The sequence below is a fragment of the Anolis carolinensis genome, chromosome 2, assembly GCF_035594765.1.
Source record: "Anolis carolinensis isolate JA03-04 chromosome 2, rAnoCar3.1.pri, whole genome shotgun sequence".
Lineage (NCBI taxonomy): Eukaryota > Metazoa > Chordata > Lepidosauria > Squamata > Dactyloidae > Anolis > Anolis carolinensis.
The window spans coordinates 192,601,706-192,615,486 of record NC_085842.1 but is presented as its reverse complement, the minus strand read 5'-3'; the positions used below and the strand labels follow the sequence as shown (position 1 = coordinate 192,615,486).

Here is a 13,781-nt window from a genome sequence, read left to right as displayed (position 1 = left end):
TTTAGAGCTCTGATGTGATATCACCTCTTAGCAATTACACAAGTAGAAATTGTGAAGCCTTTGAAATCATGCTGAACTCACATCAGACCTAGCAGCAGAACCAATGTGGTTAATGCTGACAGTTGCAGCCCAATTGCATGTGGATACAATCCTTCTCTTGAAGCATTTCCCCCCATTCCTCAGTTTAACCCTGCTCCCAGAACAATGAGGTGAATAGTCCAACTCCTTCTTGATGAGGAACATTTGGGAAACATCTGTCAGGTAATCTCTCAAGGGGAACAAAAACAAAAACCCCTTCAGTCCATACTTTTTGCAACTTACCACAATTTGCCTCATCTGATCTGTCTTTGCAGTCAAAGCTACCATCGCACTTCCAACTCTGATGGATGCATTCGCCACTGCCACAGTGGAACTCCAGTGGGGAGCAGGGGTTGGTCACTTGCTTCCCACAGAGTACTGGTGATTCATCCGACCCATCCTTACAGTCCGCATCATTGTCACATGCCCAAAGTTTAGGGATGCATTCTGAGCTGTTGCAGTGAAACATTTCGGGGTTACAGGTTGGGGGAGAACAGTGTTCTTCATCACTCCCATCTTCACAGTCACGGTCTTCATCACAAACAAAGTCCAGAGTAATACAATTCCCATTTTTGCATTGAAATTCATTATCCGCACAGGTTTTAGGGGCTGCATGATAAAATGACAAAAATATTAGTCATATTTTGTCCCTGCATTATGATATAACAGCAACACTGTGTGCATGCACACACACACACAACACAGAACAAATCAGTGCACAAGTGCACTTTATCCTAACATCTAAATTCATGCATATAAATTCACATATGAACTTCTGCAAATACATCTTTTCTGCACTCTAGGGTAGTTTCTTTTTTAATTGCTCACACTTTTTTGCAAACACTTTTTTCACTTAAGAAAAACTCCAGGTTCTGCTAAAGCAGCCTGAAAATTACTGGAATTTTATACGTTTCCATTTATATATGCTATTTGCAACTTTCTTGCCCCTAACATCATAATTATTAGCTCAGCACCATCTTTTATGGTGAACTTTACATCCCTGCACAACCAGGCCACTCACTGATTATCTTAAATTCCAGGTTATTACATAGCTAGCCTTTAGACTTCAAATTTGGCTATAGGACCAGAATTCCAAAAGCATCCCTGCCCTATCCATCCAAAGATGAAAAAGGCACTATGACTGCCATTTGACTTCAAAGCCCATAGCCCCACTTACGGCAGTTCTCTTCATCAGAGCCATTTTCACAATCAGTTTGAGAGTCACATCGCCAGCTCATATTGATACAACGATTTACGCGGCCACCACAGCTGAATTGGCCTGGATCACAGGTAACAGATTCTAAAACAAACAAAATCCAGATGTATGTAAATATTTTATGGCATAACAATTCTAAATCACCTGGAGGGAACTAATGCAGAAAAGAAGAGGGGAAAGGGTGGTTTAAGTTTTGCTACCTCTTTTCTATGCCTGGAAAAGAGAATAAAATTGATCAAGGGAGACATGAAGATAGTTGCTAGGACATTTTGACAGAAGTCTAATAATATAACAAAGTCTTGTAGTGCCTAAAAGATGGCTATTGTATTATAAATAATCTGGTGCCTTCCCACCCCCTCTCCAACTACTCCTGTTTTTAACATTGCTACCCCAGGCAAAAACAGGTCAAATAAATGCACCATTGCCAATAGCATGCAGTCTACATCTTCTTTTGAAGTCCCTTTGAACATTTGCAGAAATGGCATTTTGCCTAACATTCACATAACAATACTCTGTTGCTTAGAATTCCAAGAGACATAATGTGGAGCACACTGTTATTAATAGTCATTACATCCAATCCCAGCTGACAGTCACGTAGTGCCCTCTGTTTGTTTTTTAGTAATATTTTCCTTGTATTGTACAGTGGTCCCTTGCTATCTGCTGGGGTACAATTCCAAAACCTCTATGGATATTAAAATTTGCAGATGCTCAAGTTCCCTTATATTCAATTCAGTGCCCTTTACACAAACTGGCAAAATCAAGGATTACTACTGGCATTTGTATTTTAAAAAATTAAGCCACGGATGATTGAATTCATGGACATAAAAGGTCAACTATAGTCCAATAGTAAGCTGATATGTTTTCTCCACATATGGGACTGAAATACAAATATGTTTCAACCAAATAGTAAGTCTTCTGTCCATTCTCAAAATAATCAACTGCTTGGTATCAAGACATGCTTCCTCTCCTGTCTGTATCCCATGGAGACAAGTAAGAGATCATTCAAAGAGATAGCAAGCTTGGAGCATGATTTATAAGACTATACAAATAAGGGCTTAGAAACATCCATCTTGAAAGTGTGTGGAGAAACCTGGAGGATATACAGGCATGGGAATTCATGAACATAGCTGCCGTCTGCAGGATGCTTTGGCAGACTGAGAAAATGGTAGAGAACTTACTGCAGGTATCCAGAGACTCATCAGAACCATCTTGGCATTCAGCTTTGCCATCACAAATCCATTTGTAAGGGATGCAGTCTCTATTCCCACACTGAAACTCATTTCTTCCACATAAACTCACAGCTGCAAAACAAAAGGCAACATCATTAGAGATTATTAAAAGGGATAGATCTCCTAAAACAAACAGCTCACCTGGCTACAACCAGCCTCTCAAGTGTGAATCAATCAGTCTTTATTTTACAGGACATAGTTGGAAATCAATGCCTTCACTGTAGGAAAATCCAGCTCTATCTTATTTACTTATATAACATACACACCTTTATTTTTATAATTAATTCTAAACTGGGAGGGTTATCCAAATTTTAATAGTGAGGAAAGCAGCTAGAAGGAAAGGGCTCATTAATAATCTGGCTTTCTAGGTTTAAGGGCTTTAAAAGTTAATGGCATCACTGTGAGCTGTGCTTGCATACATGTGTGCACAAAAGGAAAGCAAGAGCAGACATTTCATAATCCCGCTGAGACATGTTATGTGTGTTTAGTGGATCACTGTAGTGTTCTTGGTGAACATGCAGCCATTTTAGCTCGATAGAAAGCCACAGAGAATCAAATGGCTTCACAATGCAGTTAAAAGCTCTTCCTTCCTTGAGAGTTGGCCCTTCTGTCAGGTCTACTCCCATCTTACCTTGTAAGGAATGGAAATCAGCTTTCTTACCAGCAGATACACACCAGACCTGGACTAGCTATGGAGCCTATTTTGATACCTGTGTTTAGACTAAGAACTTGCCATTAATAAAGAAAACCTTCAGAATATGTGACAAAGTTTCCTTCCTCGCTACAGTGTGACCACAGTCAATTTTCTATCTGCAAAACTAGATAAAAGGTAAACTGTGTAGCTGTGTTGCTGAGCTCCAATTTCTATCACCCTTCCCTGCTGGACATGCTGGCTAGGTCTGATGGAAAATGAAATTCATCATCATCATCTGGAAGGTTATTTGTATCTCATTCCTGATTGTATTTAGAAAAAGAAATATCACAAAAAGACTGATATCTAAAAGACTTCAACTGATCTGATACATGTGTTATTTGTAATTTAATCCAGCGCATTCACCAAAGGAAGAATAAAGACGTTCAGCCTGAAATGTTGTGTCCTCCAAATAGTCCAAAAGAGCCATTATCCCCAGATAGCCTGGCCAGGGATGTCATTATCAAAGACACCCAGGACAACATAACGCTAGGGAAGGTTGACAGAAGGCTGCTTAATAAAGTACATAGCAAATTCAGGAGAGCTTTGGTGAAATGGCTCTCATCAGTAAAGTGCTGCTTTTGCCACAGAGGGGATGTTATCTGTCAATGTCAACCACGCAGGCTATGGGGCGGAGCCCCCATCACGCCACCAGCCTCTCCCTCAATCTGTGCTGCTATTCGCACAGACAGATAATCAAGCCGGGAATGGGAGGTCCCACAGCCTTCCACAGTATTTGCACAAGGCTCTGCTTAGCAAACTGCTATCTTTATCAGGCGATTTAACCATGGTGATATGAATCATAGTACAGAAAAACAAACAAGGATATCCTCTCTATGAACAGCACCATGCAACCAAATAGGTTAATACACCCTTCCTTATTATCTAGACCCCCCCCCCCCCCACGCTTTTATTGAAGACTTCAATCCTTGAAAAGTTAAAAAGATTTCATAGATCTGCCTTGACAATCTAGAATCTGTAAGCCTTCTTACGGTCATATTTTTTCTTTTTTTGAAATTTATAGCACCGAATCAGATACAGCCTTTAAAAATGTTTTGTGATGCTACATATTTCTTCAATGTTTGTATATCCACAGCTGTTACTTAGAAAGAAAGTAACTACGTATACTAAGCTATAAAACTTTGTAAGTCCTTTTTTAGTACAATGTGCTTACAGTCTCAGGATACATTGTATTTTTAAATCATAAAGTATAATATAAATTATATTTATTAAACACATACAGTTTTTCACTTCAACACAACTGGCATTAGCAATGAAATAGTATTAGACAGTACTAGAAGGAAGTCTGGCATATTTTGCTGGACGGTTCACCAATACTGCTCACCACAAGTTGAGCAACACTTTTTAACCTTTAGACAGTCACAGACTTCTTCCAGAACAATGCAATTCATAAAAGCTGATAAAATGTGTGGAGGCACTAAAGAAAACAGATACAAATCAATGGCTTGCATCCCAATCAGACCCTCTGAAATCCACCAATAAATCCCTTATAGGCATACGGAACACAAGTTAACAATACTTACTATAGAAATGTATGTCAGGGTAAACTGAATTAAAAATTACACATAATGCTATACAGCTTCAAGAAATGCTGCTAGAAAAGCCGCCCTGAGTCCCCTCGGGTGAGAAGGGCGGGGTATAAATGTTGTAAATAAATAAATAAATAAATGGCCAATCAGTGAAATTTCCCAGATTTCTACAGTAATTATTTTCTAAGCAGGAGGTAGGTATGTGCTTTTCACCCACAATCTCAGAGTTCCTTCGCTGAGACAGCAACAACAGTCATACCAATACCCAAGTGTCAAGGTGGGACATGATGATTTTAATCCAGTGGAGTCGGCTGTCTCAGTGACCAAACCCATTGGAAAACTCAACTGTCTCTTCATTTCCTGAAAAAGTGTTGTTTCTAGGCCAGAAAATGGAACACAAAAGCTCTCTGTTATATTAGCAAAATGTAATGAATAAAAAAATCATGAAATGTCTACATGATGCCTTTTTCATTTAACCTGGTAGATGGTATGGGGAGGCAATCAAAGCAGCTCGCCTTCATCGCCACATGAAAGGAGCTGGAGATCTTCGGAAATTCAAACCAGACACTGCAGTATTACTATAATGGTAACACTGGCTTCATTTTTTAAAGTTCTTTAGTTCCCAAGCCAGCTAATATCAGCACTAGCTATAAAGTTAAATACAATAATCAAAATTAAATTCCCTCACATCACCCTATATTCTAAATCAAGACCTACATACTGGGGAATAGGTGCCTTCCTGCTTTTCGCATTCAAATAAAACCAGAAATAACATCCTTCCCATGTAAGAAGAAATTTGTACATAAATAATGCTCATTTAAAACAAATGAAGGGATATTTATTGGATTGTGGGTAAGTGACACCATGGATATCAAGTCTACTGATAAGGGGGCCAAATGGTCCACAGGCCAAACAAGCCAGTCTATGAAAATAATTAACACTTATTGGAGACTGAAAAAGCTTGCTGAGCGTGAGAGTACTCAGTGGAGAAACTCACCTATAACTTACATGTGGGAGCACTTGCGATGTGCATTAGCAAGAAGAAAGGGAAACTCAAACCAACACAGTGCAAAAGCAGGACACTGCTTTATCAATATTGATAAGTTATGTTAATTTACAACTCTTTATAAGACTGGGTACAAGAACTCATCCTATAAAGGGGAATATAGTTTTAAAGGCAAGTGGAATTAGACAAAGAATTAGACAAAAAATGTGCAGCATGAAGGGCGTTAGGTTTGCATGAGAGGCATAGCACAGAACTGCACTGATATACTCAAAGGCTAAAATTCATTATTCAGCATGCTTGGGTGCAATTGATGCAAATGTAGAGATAATGCAGTATGTAAAAGCTGGTCATCCTCATATCTGAGATGAAACCTGGCAAAATACTTTGGAGAAAATCTCCTTTAATGTCTAGACAAATTGCTCATTTTTCCCTGGCCCACCTCGCCACTTCAAGTATATCTACTGCATAAAAAAGGAAGTTTTTCATTAGGCACACAAATGCTACTGTCACATTTGTTTAAACAAAGAGTAAAATGTCTCATAAAAAGAATGCCTTTTTCTTCAGTTTCTAGGTGTGCATGTGCATGCATATTTATTTAATGGATCATCAGCTTAGAATTACGTCGGGATGACACTAAATAAGAGCAAAGTTAATCAGTGATGCATCAATTCAAATTGCACTGCATCTGTTCTTGCCTCACAGAGCTGCTGGGAGAATGAATGGGGTTAAGACTGTGGTGTACGCTGAACTTTGCCAGGCTGATTCTAAACATAACTCTGCTTTTAGATGGAATCTTTCCTCAGCTAAGTGTGGTTAGGACTGCAGCCTTAGAGAAATCATTGCTAGTGCCAGAAATCTGTCCAATGTAAATTAGCATTCTGGTGAACAACTAATGGCTCAAACCATAATGGAAACAATACTCAACCACTTACAACCCTCTTTCCAAACGTTCAGTTACTTTACAAATCACCAAACAGAAAGCGCCAAGACCAGAATAAATCACCCAAAATACAGAGGAGGAGGAAATAGCAGCATATTTGCCTAAAAACAGAATGTGGTTGTTTATAGATACTGCACAATATTAGGAAAAGGGTTCTTTGAGATGGCAGTTCAGACATTCTAATATTTTGACGATAGCAACAAACAGACCACATCTGAACATCAACTACAATGGCCAAGAACCTCTTTCTGTAAACATGACTGAAGTGCACTGCAACACAATTATTAAAGCAAATAGTTTAGGCACAGTCAGGTTTGTGTTACTGTCCTTTTGAACTTTGCTTCCAAAGGGCAGATACATTAGACAGGCACAGAAGTCCCACAATTATTAACAATTGCCCAACAGGAAATGCTCCTTTCACTCAAAAACATAGGTGTGCAACTTTCAAAAACTTTGCATAGATGACATTGCTATTATGTGCCTTCAAATTCAACTCTGACTGCAATAGAGTGTATAAAAGAAAGTGTGTGGTGTGTCTTCAAGTTAGTTATCAACTTCCATAGGATTTTCTTGGCAAGGAATACTCAAGATGTAATTTTCCCAGTATCTTTCTATGCATTTTAACCAACAGCATCTGGTATTCATTGGTGACTTTTCATGGAAGGACTATTTATTTATTTAGTTAATTTTTATCCCACCTTTCTCACTCCACAGGGGACTTAAGATGGTTTACAAACTAATCAGCGTTGTCCCTGCTCAGTTTTCAAGTCAGACAGGATCTGGTTCCTGCCATATTAACTATTAGCTTAATTTCCATGTGTTTGGGAAAGGCAGCCCATTTTTCATTGCCAACTTTTAATGTAAGATTTTGAAGCTGCTCTTTTATCAATAAAAAGAAGCATTTCCTTTTTTCACAAGGAAACATAATGAAACATGCCATGATTTCAAAAACAACACCATGCCCATCCAACAAGGGATTTCAAACTAGTGAAGGTGATAATAAAGGAACAAAATAGGCTAACTATCTTGAAAGGACCACAGACAATGAGCATAAAGCAAAATCTTTACAAAACCTAGGCTTGCACGTGTTCAGTGGCAAGAAGCATCTTCTGAAACAGAGCTGAGGAGCGCTGCTGCTGCGTCTCTGGCCAATGTCTATGGATTATTAGATAGCCCGTTTTTTCCTGCAGCCAATAGGCAAGGAGAGCGTGGGGGACGGGTGAAGGAACAGGCAAGGCCAGAGCAGTGATTGGCTGGATTCAGTACCGCCAGAGAGAAAAGGTGCCTCCTCCTCTTCCACGCCCGTCCAGCCCAACTTCCTTCAACCTGCAGCGGATGCATTCACTCTCCCCCAGACAACAGATGCAACAAAACCCCACCCCATGTGAGGCATTCCACGGAAACATTAGAACAATTCCTGATGTTAAGAGCTGCCTAAAAGTGGAATACGAGAGTGTGGAGGAATCTGCTTCTCTGGGTGGTTTTAAACAGAAGCTGTTGGGAGTGCTTGGACTCTGTGTTTGCAGGAAGGCATTGCACGGGCGAGTCCCTTCCAACCCTATTATTTTTGCTTAAAAGCAAACAACTGCTGGTCATTGGTGCTAACTCTGTTCACCTGCTTGGATCTGTCTACACATCTTCTAAAAGATTAAACTTACTGCTGAAAAGTTGCAAAACTCCTATAGGGAGGGAAGTCTTTCTTCTCTGTCAGGACTCTTAGCAAGTGAAATGAAGTGACAAAGCAGAGTTTTAAGAGCAGCAGTAAGATGCCACTCACATGAATCTGGGTTTGAGTGGCCTTAGAATCAATGCAATGTGACACAGCTATAACTGCCACCACAGTAATAGGGGAGCCTGGGATTTGTAGTTTGCTGAGAGCACTACCTAAAAGAGAACATTGCGAGTGTTGTAAAGTAACAACTCCCAAGGCTGCATTGCATTGAGCCATGGCAGTTAAAGGGATTTCAAAGTGTGGATGCACCCTCAGTCCCCTCTGAGAGCTCCACCTATCCAGAGAGTGCTTTTGATAAAAAAGCTTTTCAAGCTGTGGCCTGCAACCACATAGTTTGCCCCTTTAAAAAAAGAAAGGACTGTGGGGTGTCATGGAGAACAAAGGAGGGTATGAAGGCTGCGCACCCTCAGGATTTTGAGGAGAAGCTGAGTGGTGGTCCTGAGAGAAATCTAAAAGCAGGACAGTAAATAAAGAACATCACTCAGAAAACAGAGGAATTCCAGGCATGAAACAATAAGAGCCAGTTAACACCTCCCAACAAAGGATTCCGCCAGACAGGAAGAAGCCAGGCTTTGCAGCTACAGGGCTATTCAGTGCTAATCAAGGTGGCCAATTGCACCATTCACACTTGCCTCAAGCAGACAAGAGTTCTTCCTACCAACCTGAACCTTCCAGAGATATATAAACCTCACTTGCCTAGTTTCCAACAGACCTCACAACCTCTGAGGATGCCTGCCATGGGTGTGGGCAAAACCCCTGGAGAGAATGCTTCTGGAACATAGCCATATAGCCCGGAAAACTCACAGCAACCAGGAGAGGGAAGAGTTATGTTTGGGAATGGGTGGGGCCTCCTCTGGCTGGTAGGAGAGGAAAGGAACGGTGAAGGGTGGGGCACCCCTCCTCTCCTTCAGCCCAGGCCAAGCATCAATCCTTTTTTCTGCTCCAAAGTTCGCAATGCACCATTTATCTCCATTATGACAGGAAAAGTTAACACAGAGGCAGGAGCTGAGGTTCCCAATATCCACAGTATTCATTAGGACTTGACCTTTTCAAGGCCTTTCCGTCAGTAGTTTGAGGATGAGTTTCTCCTCAGGTTGGGCGTGTTCTGGGTCGAAAGAGTCACGGCTTCAGAAGTAAGCCAGTTCCATACCACTTTGGGCCCTTCCACACAGCCTTATATCCCAGAATATCAAGGCAGAAAATCCCATAGTATCTGTTTTGAATTGGGTTACCTGAGTCCACACTGACATATATTCCAACTCAAAACAGATGTGGGATTTTATTCAGCTGTGTGGAAGGAGCCTTTGACTGCCATGGGTCTGTGCTGTGGAACCCTGGGCGTGTCAGTTCCATCAAAGCCTGTGGCCTCCTTGGCCAAAGAGTGCTGTTCCATATTATACAACTCCAAGGGTCCTACAGCATTGAGCCAGGGAAGTGTCAAACTGCATTCAGTCTACAGCTGAGCAAACTTAGGTTGGCTGAGGGGGAAAAGGAAAGGACCTGAGGCTGTTAGGAATGGTGGGAGTTGGAGTCCAAAACACCTGGAGAGCCAGTTTGCCCATGTTTGGTCTATAGTGAAGATGCACCCTGTGCCTTTCTCTTGGAGGAGCAAACCTGGATGCCTGGTCCATGCGACAGGGTGGTTTTCTTCAGTTCCAAAGCACAAGGCTTTTGTAAGCTGCCTTGAGTCCCCCCTGGGGTAGAGAAAGGTGGTAAATAAATTAAAAAATCAATAAGGCTTGCTTTTACCTTGGAAGGCACGCTTTGTCGCTGCATTTCCCTAAATTACACTCAAAGCATGGAACCAGGAAAGTTCAAAGTGGTTGCCAAACTCTCTTCCAAGTTCATACAGAGTCTCGCTTCCACACAGCTGAATAAAACTCCACATTATCAGCTTTGAACCGGGATATTTGGCAGTGTGGACTCAGATCACCCAGTTCAAAGCAGATATTGTGGGATTTTCTGCCTTGATATTCCACAAAGCCATTATAACCCAGAATATGAAGGCAGAAAATCCCACAATATCTGCTTTGAACTAGGTGATCTGAGTTCACCCTGTCATATATCCCGGTTCAAAGCAGAAAATAGGAGGTTTTATTCAGCTGTGTGAAAGGGGCCTGGGTTATATGGCCCTGAGAGAGTGCAAAGGCGTCAAAAACTTTTAACCCTTAGATATCTCACTCGACCCTTTTGACTTCTGAGCCTTAACCACTACTATATGGGCAGACACACACGCGCGCGCTTTCTTTCTGTCAAAGCCACTCCTTACCGTTGCCAGAAACGTGGTCGAGGATGCTGACGAGGAAGACGGCCAGGGTCGCTTCAAGTGGGCTCATGGTGGGCTTCACAGTCCAAAGCCTTCTTTCCTGTGGAGTCTTTTGCGAGGAGTGGGCGCGTGCCGCTCTCTCTCCCTCTGTGTCTGTCTCTTTCTCGCGCGCGCGCTCTGAACTGCCTCCTTTACGCACGCGACCGGTGCCTTTGGCTTCTTTTCCTCGCGCTCCTGCTGCCTCCTCCTCGTGGCCGAGCTAAGGAGGGGCGGGGCTTCCAATGGGGTGATTTTCAAACCTTTCCCCCACATCACAGGCACGGGGAGGGGCCACCCCGAACGCACGATGTGACGTCGGTGCCTCCCCGACCCGTCTCCCGTTTTGATTGGCTCTCTACAGATGCGCGCGCGGGAGGGAGAGGAGGTGAGGTCCGCTTTGGCATCCCGTAGAAAGAAACGCAAGGGAACTTAGTTGCGCCTCTGTAGTTATCCCCCCCCCCCCCCCAAATTCAACATTGGGATGTCCCGTCATGCATTCTCCCTACTGAGGGACTCGGGGATTTTTTTTTAATGGGGGGAGGCTCAATATCGTCAAGCAGGTTAATAGTGATAATAATAAATAATGTATCGTGTCAGAAGCTGTAATGTATTTAAAAACACAAAGTCTAAAAAAACTTGGCATTATACTAAATGTCCTTTGACCAGTAGCTGGCCACTTGGAGTGCCTCTGGTATTGCTATAAGAAGGTCCTCCATTGTGCATGTGGCAGCGCTCAGGCTGCATTGTAATAGATCAAACATGGGCAAACTTCAGCACTCCAGGGGTTTTTGGACTTCAACTCCCACGATTCTTAACAGTCGGTGATATATATATAAACCTTCCTTGCTTAGTTTCTCCATACCTCACAACCTCTGAGGATGCCTGCCATAGATGTGGGCGAAACGTCAGGAGAGAATACTTCTAGAACATGGCCATACAGCCCGGAAAACATACAACAACCCTGTGATCCCGGCCATGAAAGCCTTCGACAACACTATTTTTGTTCCTTCCAGACAGGCCCTATATTCCAGGATCTGATCTCAGGTTTTCTGCTTTAAACCTGATTATATGGGTCCCCACTGCCAGATAATCTGGGATAAACAGAAAACCTGGGATCGGATCCTGGGATATAGGGCCTGTCTGGAAGGGCCCTGGGTTATAAATGTCATTTCCGAATTAATTATATCAAAAAACATGGGAAAAGTTTATGAAACTGCAAAAACTTGATTCTTGTGATCTACACAAAAGGTTTAAAATGGCATATGAAAGGTTAAAAATGGCACATTGAAAGGTTAAAAATGGCAGACACAAAAACAAAGTTTCTGGAGTATAACAACTATTTTCAAAATACTGTACCACACAATTAAACGGGAAATACTGTAACACTTTCAAACCAGAAAAAAAATTCAAATCTTGTTACATTGTTGAGCTCTTTGCAGGAAGAGGGCAATTTAGTTTCCCCATTCATTACACAATGTAACAAAATTTGAAACAAAATGTTCCTGGTGTGAATGTGTTATTTCAAGTTTAATTGTGTGGTACGTACTTTGAAAGTACAGTAGAGTCTCACATATCCAACATAAACGGGCCGGCAGAACGTTGGATAAGCAAATATGTTGGATAATAAGGAGAGGTTAAGGAGGAGCCTATTAAGCATCAAATTAGGTTATGCTTTTACAAATTAAGCACCAAAACATCATGTTATACAACAAATTTGACAGAAAAAGTAGTTCAATATGCAGTAATGCTATGTAGTAATTACTGTATTTACGAATTTATCACCAAAATATCACGATGTATTGAAAACATTGACTACAAAAATGCGTTGGATAATCCAGAACGTTGGATAAGCGAATGTTGGATAAGTGAGACTCTACTGTAGTTGTTATACTCCAGAAATTTCATTTTTGTGGCTGCCACAAACTGTGTTGAAAGTGTTGAGACACAATGAGATGTTCATTGAAAAACTATAGCAAAATGTGCTGCAGGATGTCTCGCAAAAACAAAGTTTTTGCAGTTTAATACACTGTTTCCATTTTTTTTGTAATAGAGCCAATTAGGAAATGACATTTATAACCCAGGAACAAAAATTGTGTTACATAGTGTAATAGTTCAACAGCTGTAAACAGGAAGGCTCTTCAATGCAGAATGAGAATGCCCCTCATTTTTCTCCTTTATCTTTTAAAATCTCTGCCTGGAGAAGAAGCCAGTGACAACTTGAAAACTAGTGTGATGCATTTCTGGTAATTTACATGTATTTTGTTGTATTTTGCTCCAAATTCAGAATCTAAACTGGATGACAGAGGGCCTTTATTATTCCCTGGATGCATCTACATTGCAGAATTAATGCAGATTGAGAGACCATTTTAGCTTCCATGGCTCCATGCTATGGAATCTTGGGGGCTGAAATTTGGTGAGACCCCGCCACTTTTTGCTAGAGAGAGCATGCATGCATACATTTTAAGCCATGGCAGTTAAAGTGGTATTGACCTACTTTAATTTTACAGTGCAGATGCACTCCAGGACATCTCACAGCACCTTAAAACACTGGATACAGAATGTCTCTAAACTATATAACCGTGTAAAACTGGTCAGTCTCGAAAGTGCTGTAAAAAAAGATTCTGGCAAGTCTCCTCCCTTCCCTGAAATCTGTTAACTTGGTAATGTTTGGAAATAATTATTCCCTGTTTGTCCTTCTTTTACGTAGCATTGCCTTGAGTTTGCCTCCCCACTGATGATGAGGAGCAACCCTACTTGGGTCCTAAGGAGGGGCATAGGGGTTGAAAGCCTATTCCACATGTTAAATACAAGGTTTGTGGGCCAAACCAACCAGCCATGTCGTTTCATGTGGTCTGCAAGGCTTTCAAAACCAGGGCAATATACCGTATATACTCGAGTATAATCTGACCCGAATATAAGCCGAGGCACCTAATTTTACCACAAAAACTGGGAAAACTTATTTACTTGAGTATAAGACGAGGGTGGGAAATGCAGCAGCTATGGGTCAAATTCAAAAATAAAAATAGATATTAAT

At 41.4% G+C, this 13,781-nt stretch overlaps 1 protein-coding gene across 1 annotated transcript in view; it reads right to left on the bottom strand.

Annotated features, from left to right (window-relative positions):
* Nucleotides 1-10,990, bottom strand: part of ldlr (low density lipoprotein receptor) — a 29,450-nt gene extending 18,460 nt beyond the window's left edge. Inside the window, exons 1-4 of the mRNA XM_003216827.4 lie at nucleotides 10,712-10,990; nucleotides 2,473-2,595; nucleotides 1,256-1,378; nucleotides 322-687 (exon numbers count right to left, since the gene is read on the bottom strand). Coding sequence (XP_003216875.1) covers nucleotides 322-687; nucleotides 1,256-1,378; nucleotides 2,473-2,595; nucleotides 10,712-10,778 — 679 coding nt within the window. The 5' untranslated portion in view covers nucleotides 10,779-10,990. The remainder of the gene's footprint in view (nucleotides 1-321; nucleotides 688-1,255; nucleotides 1,379-2,472; nucleotides 2,596-10,711) is intronic.
* Nucleotides 10,991-13,781: the final 2,791 nt, after the last annotated feature.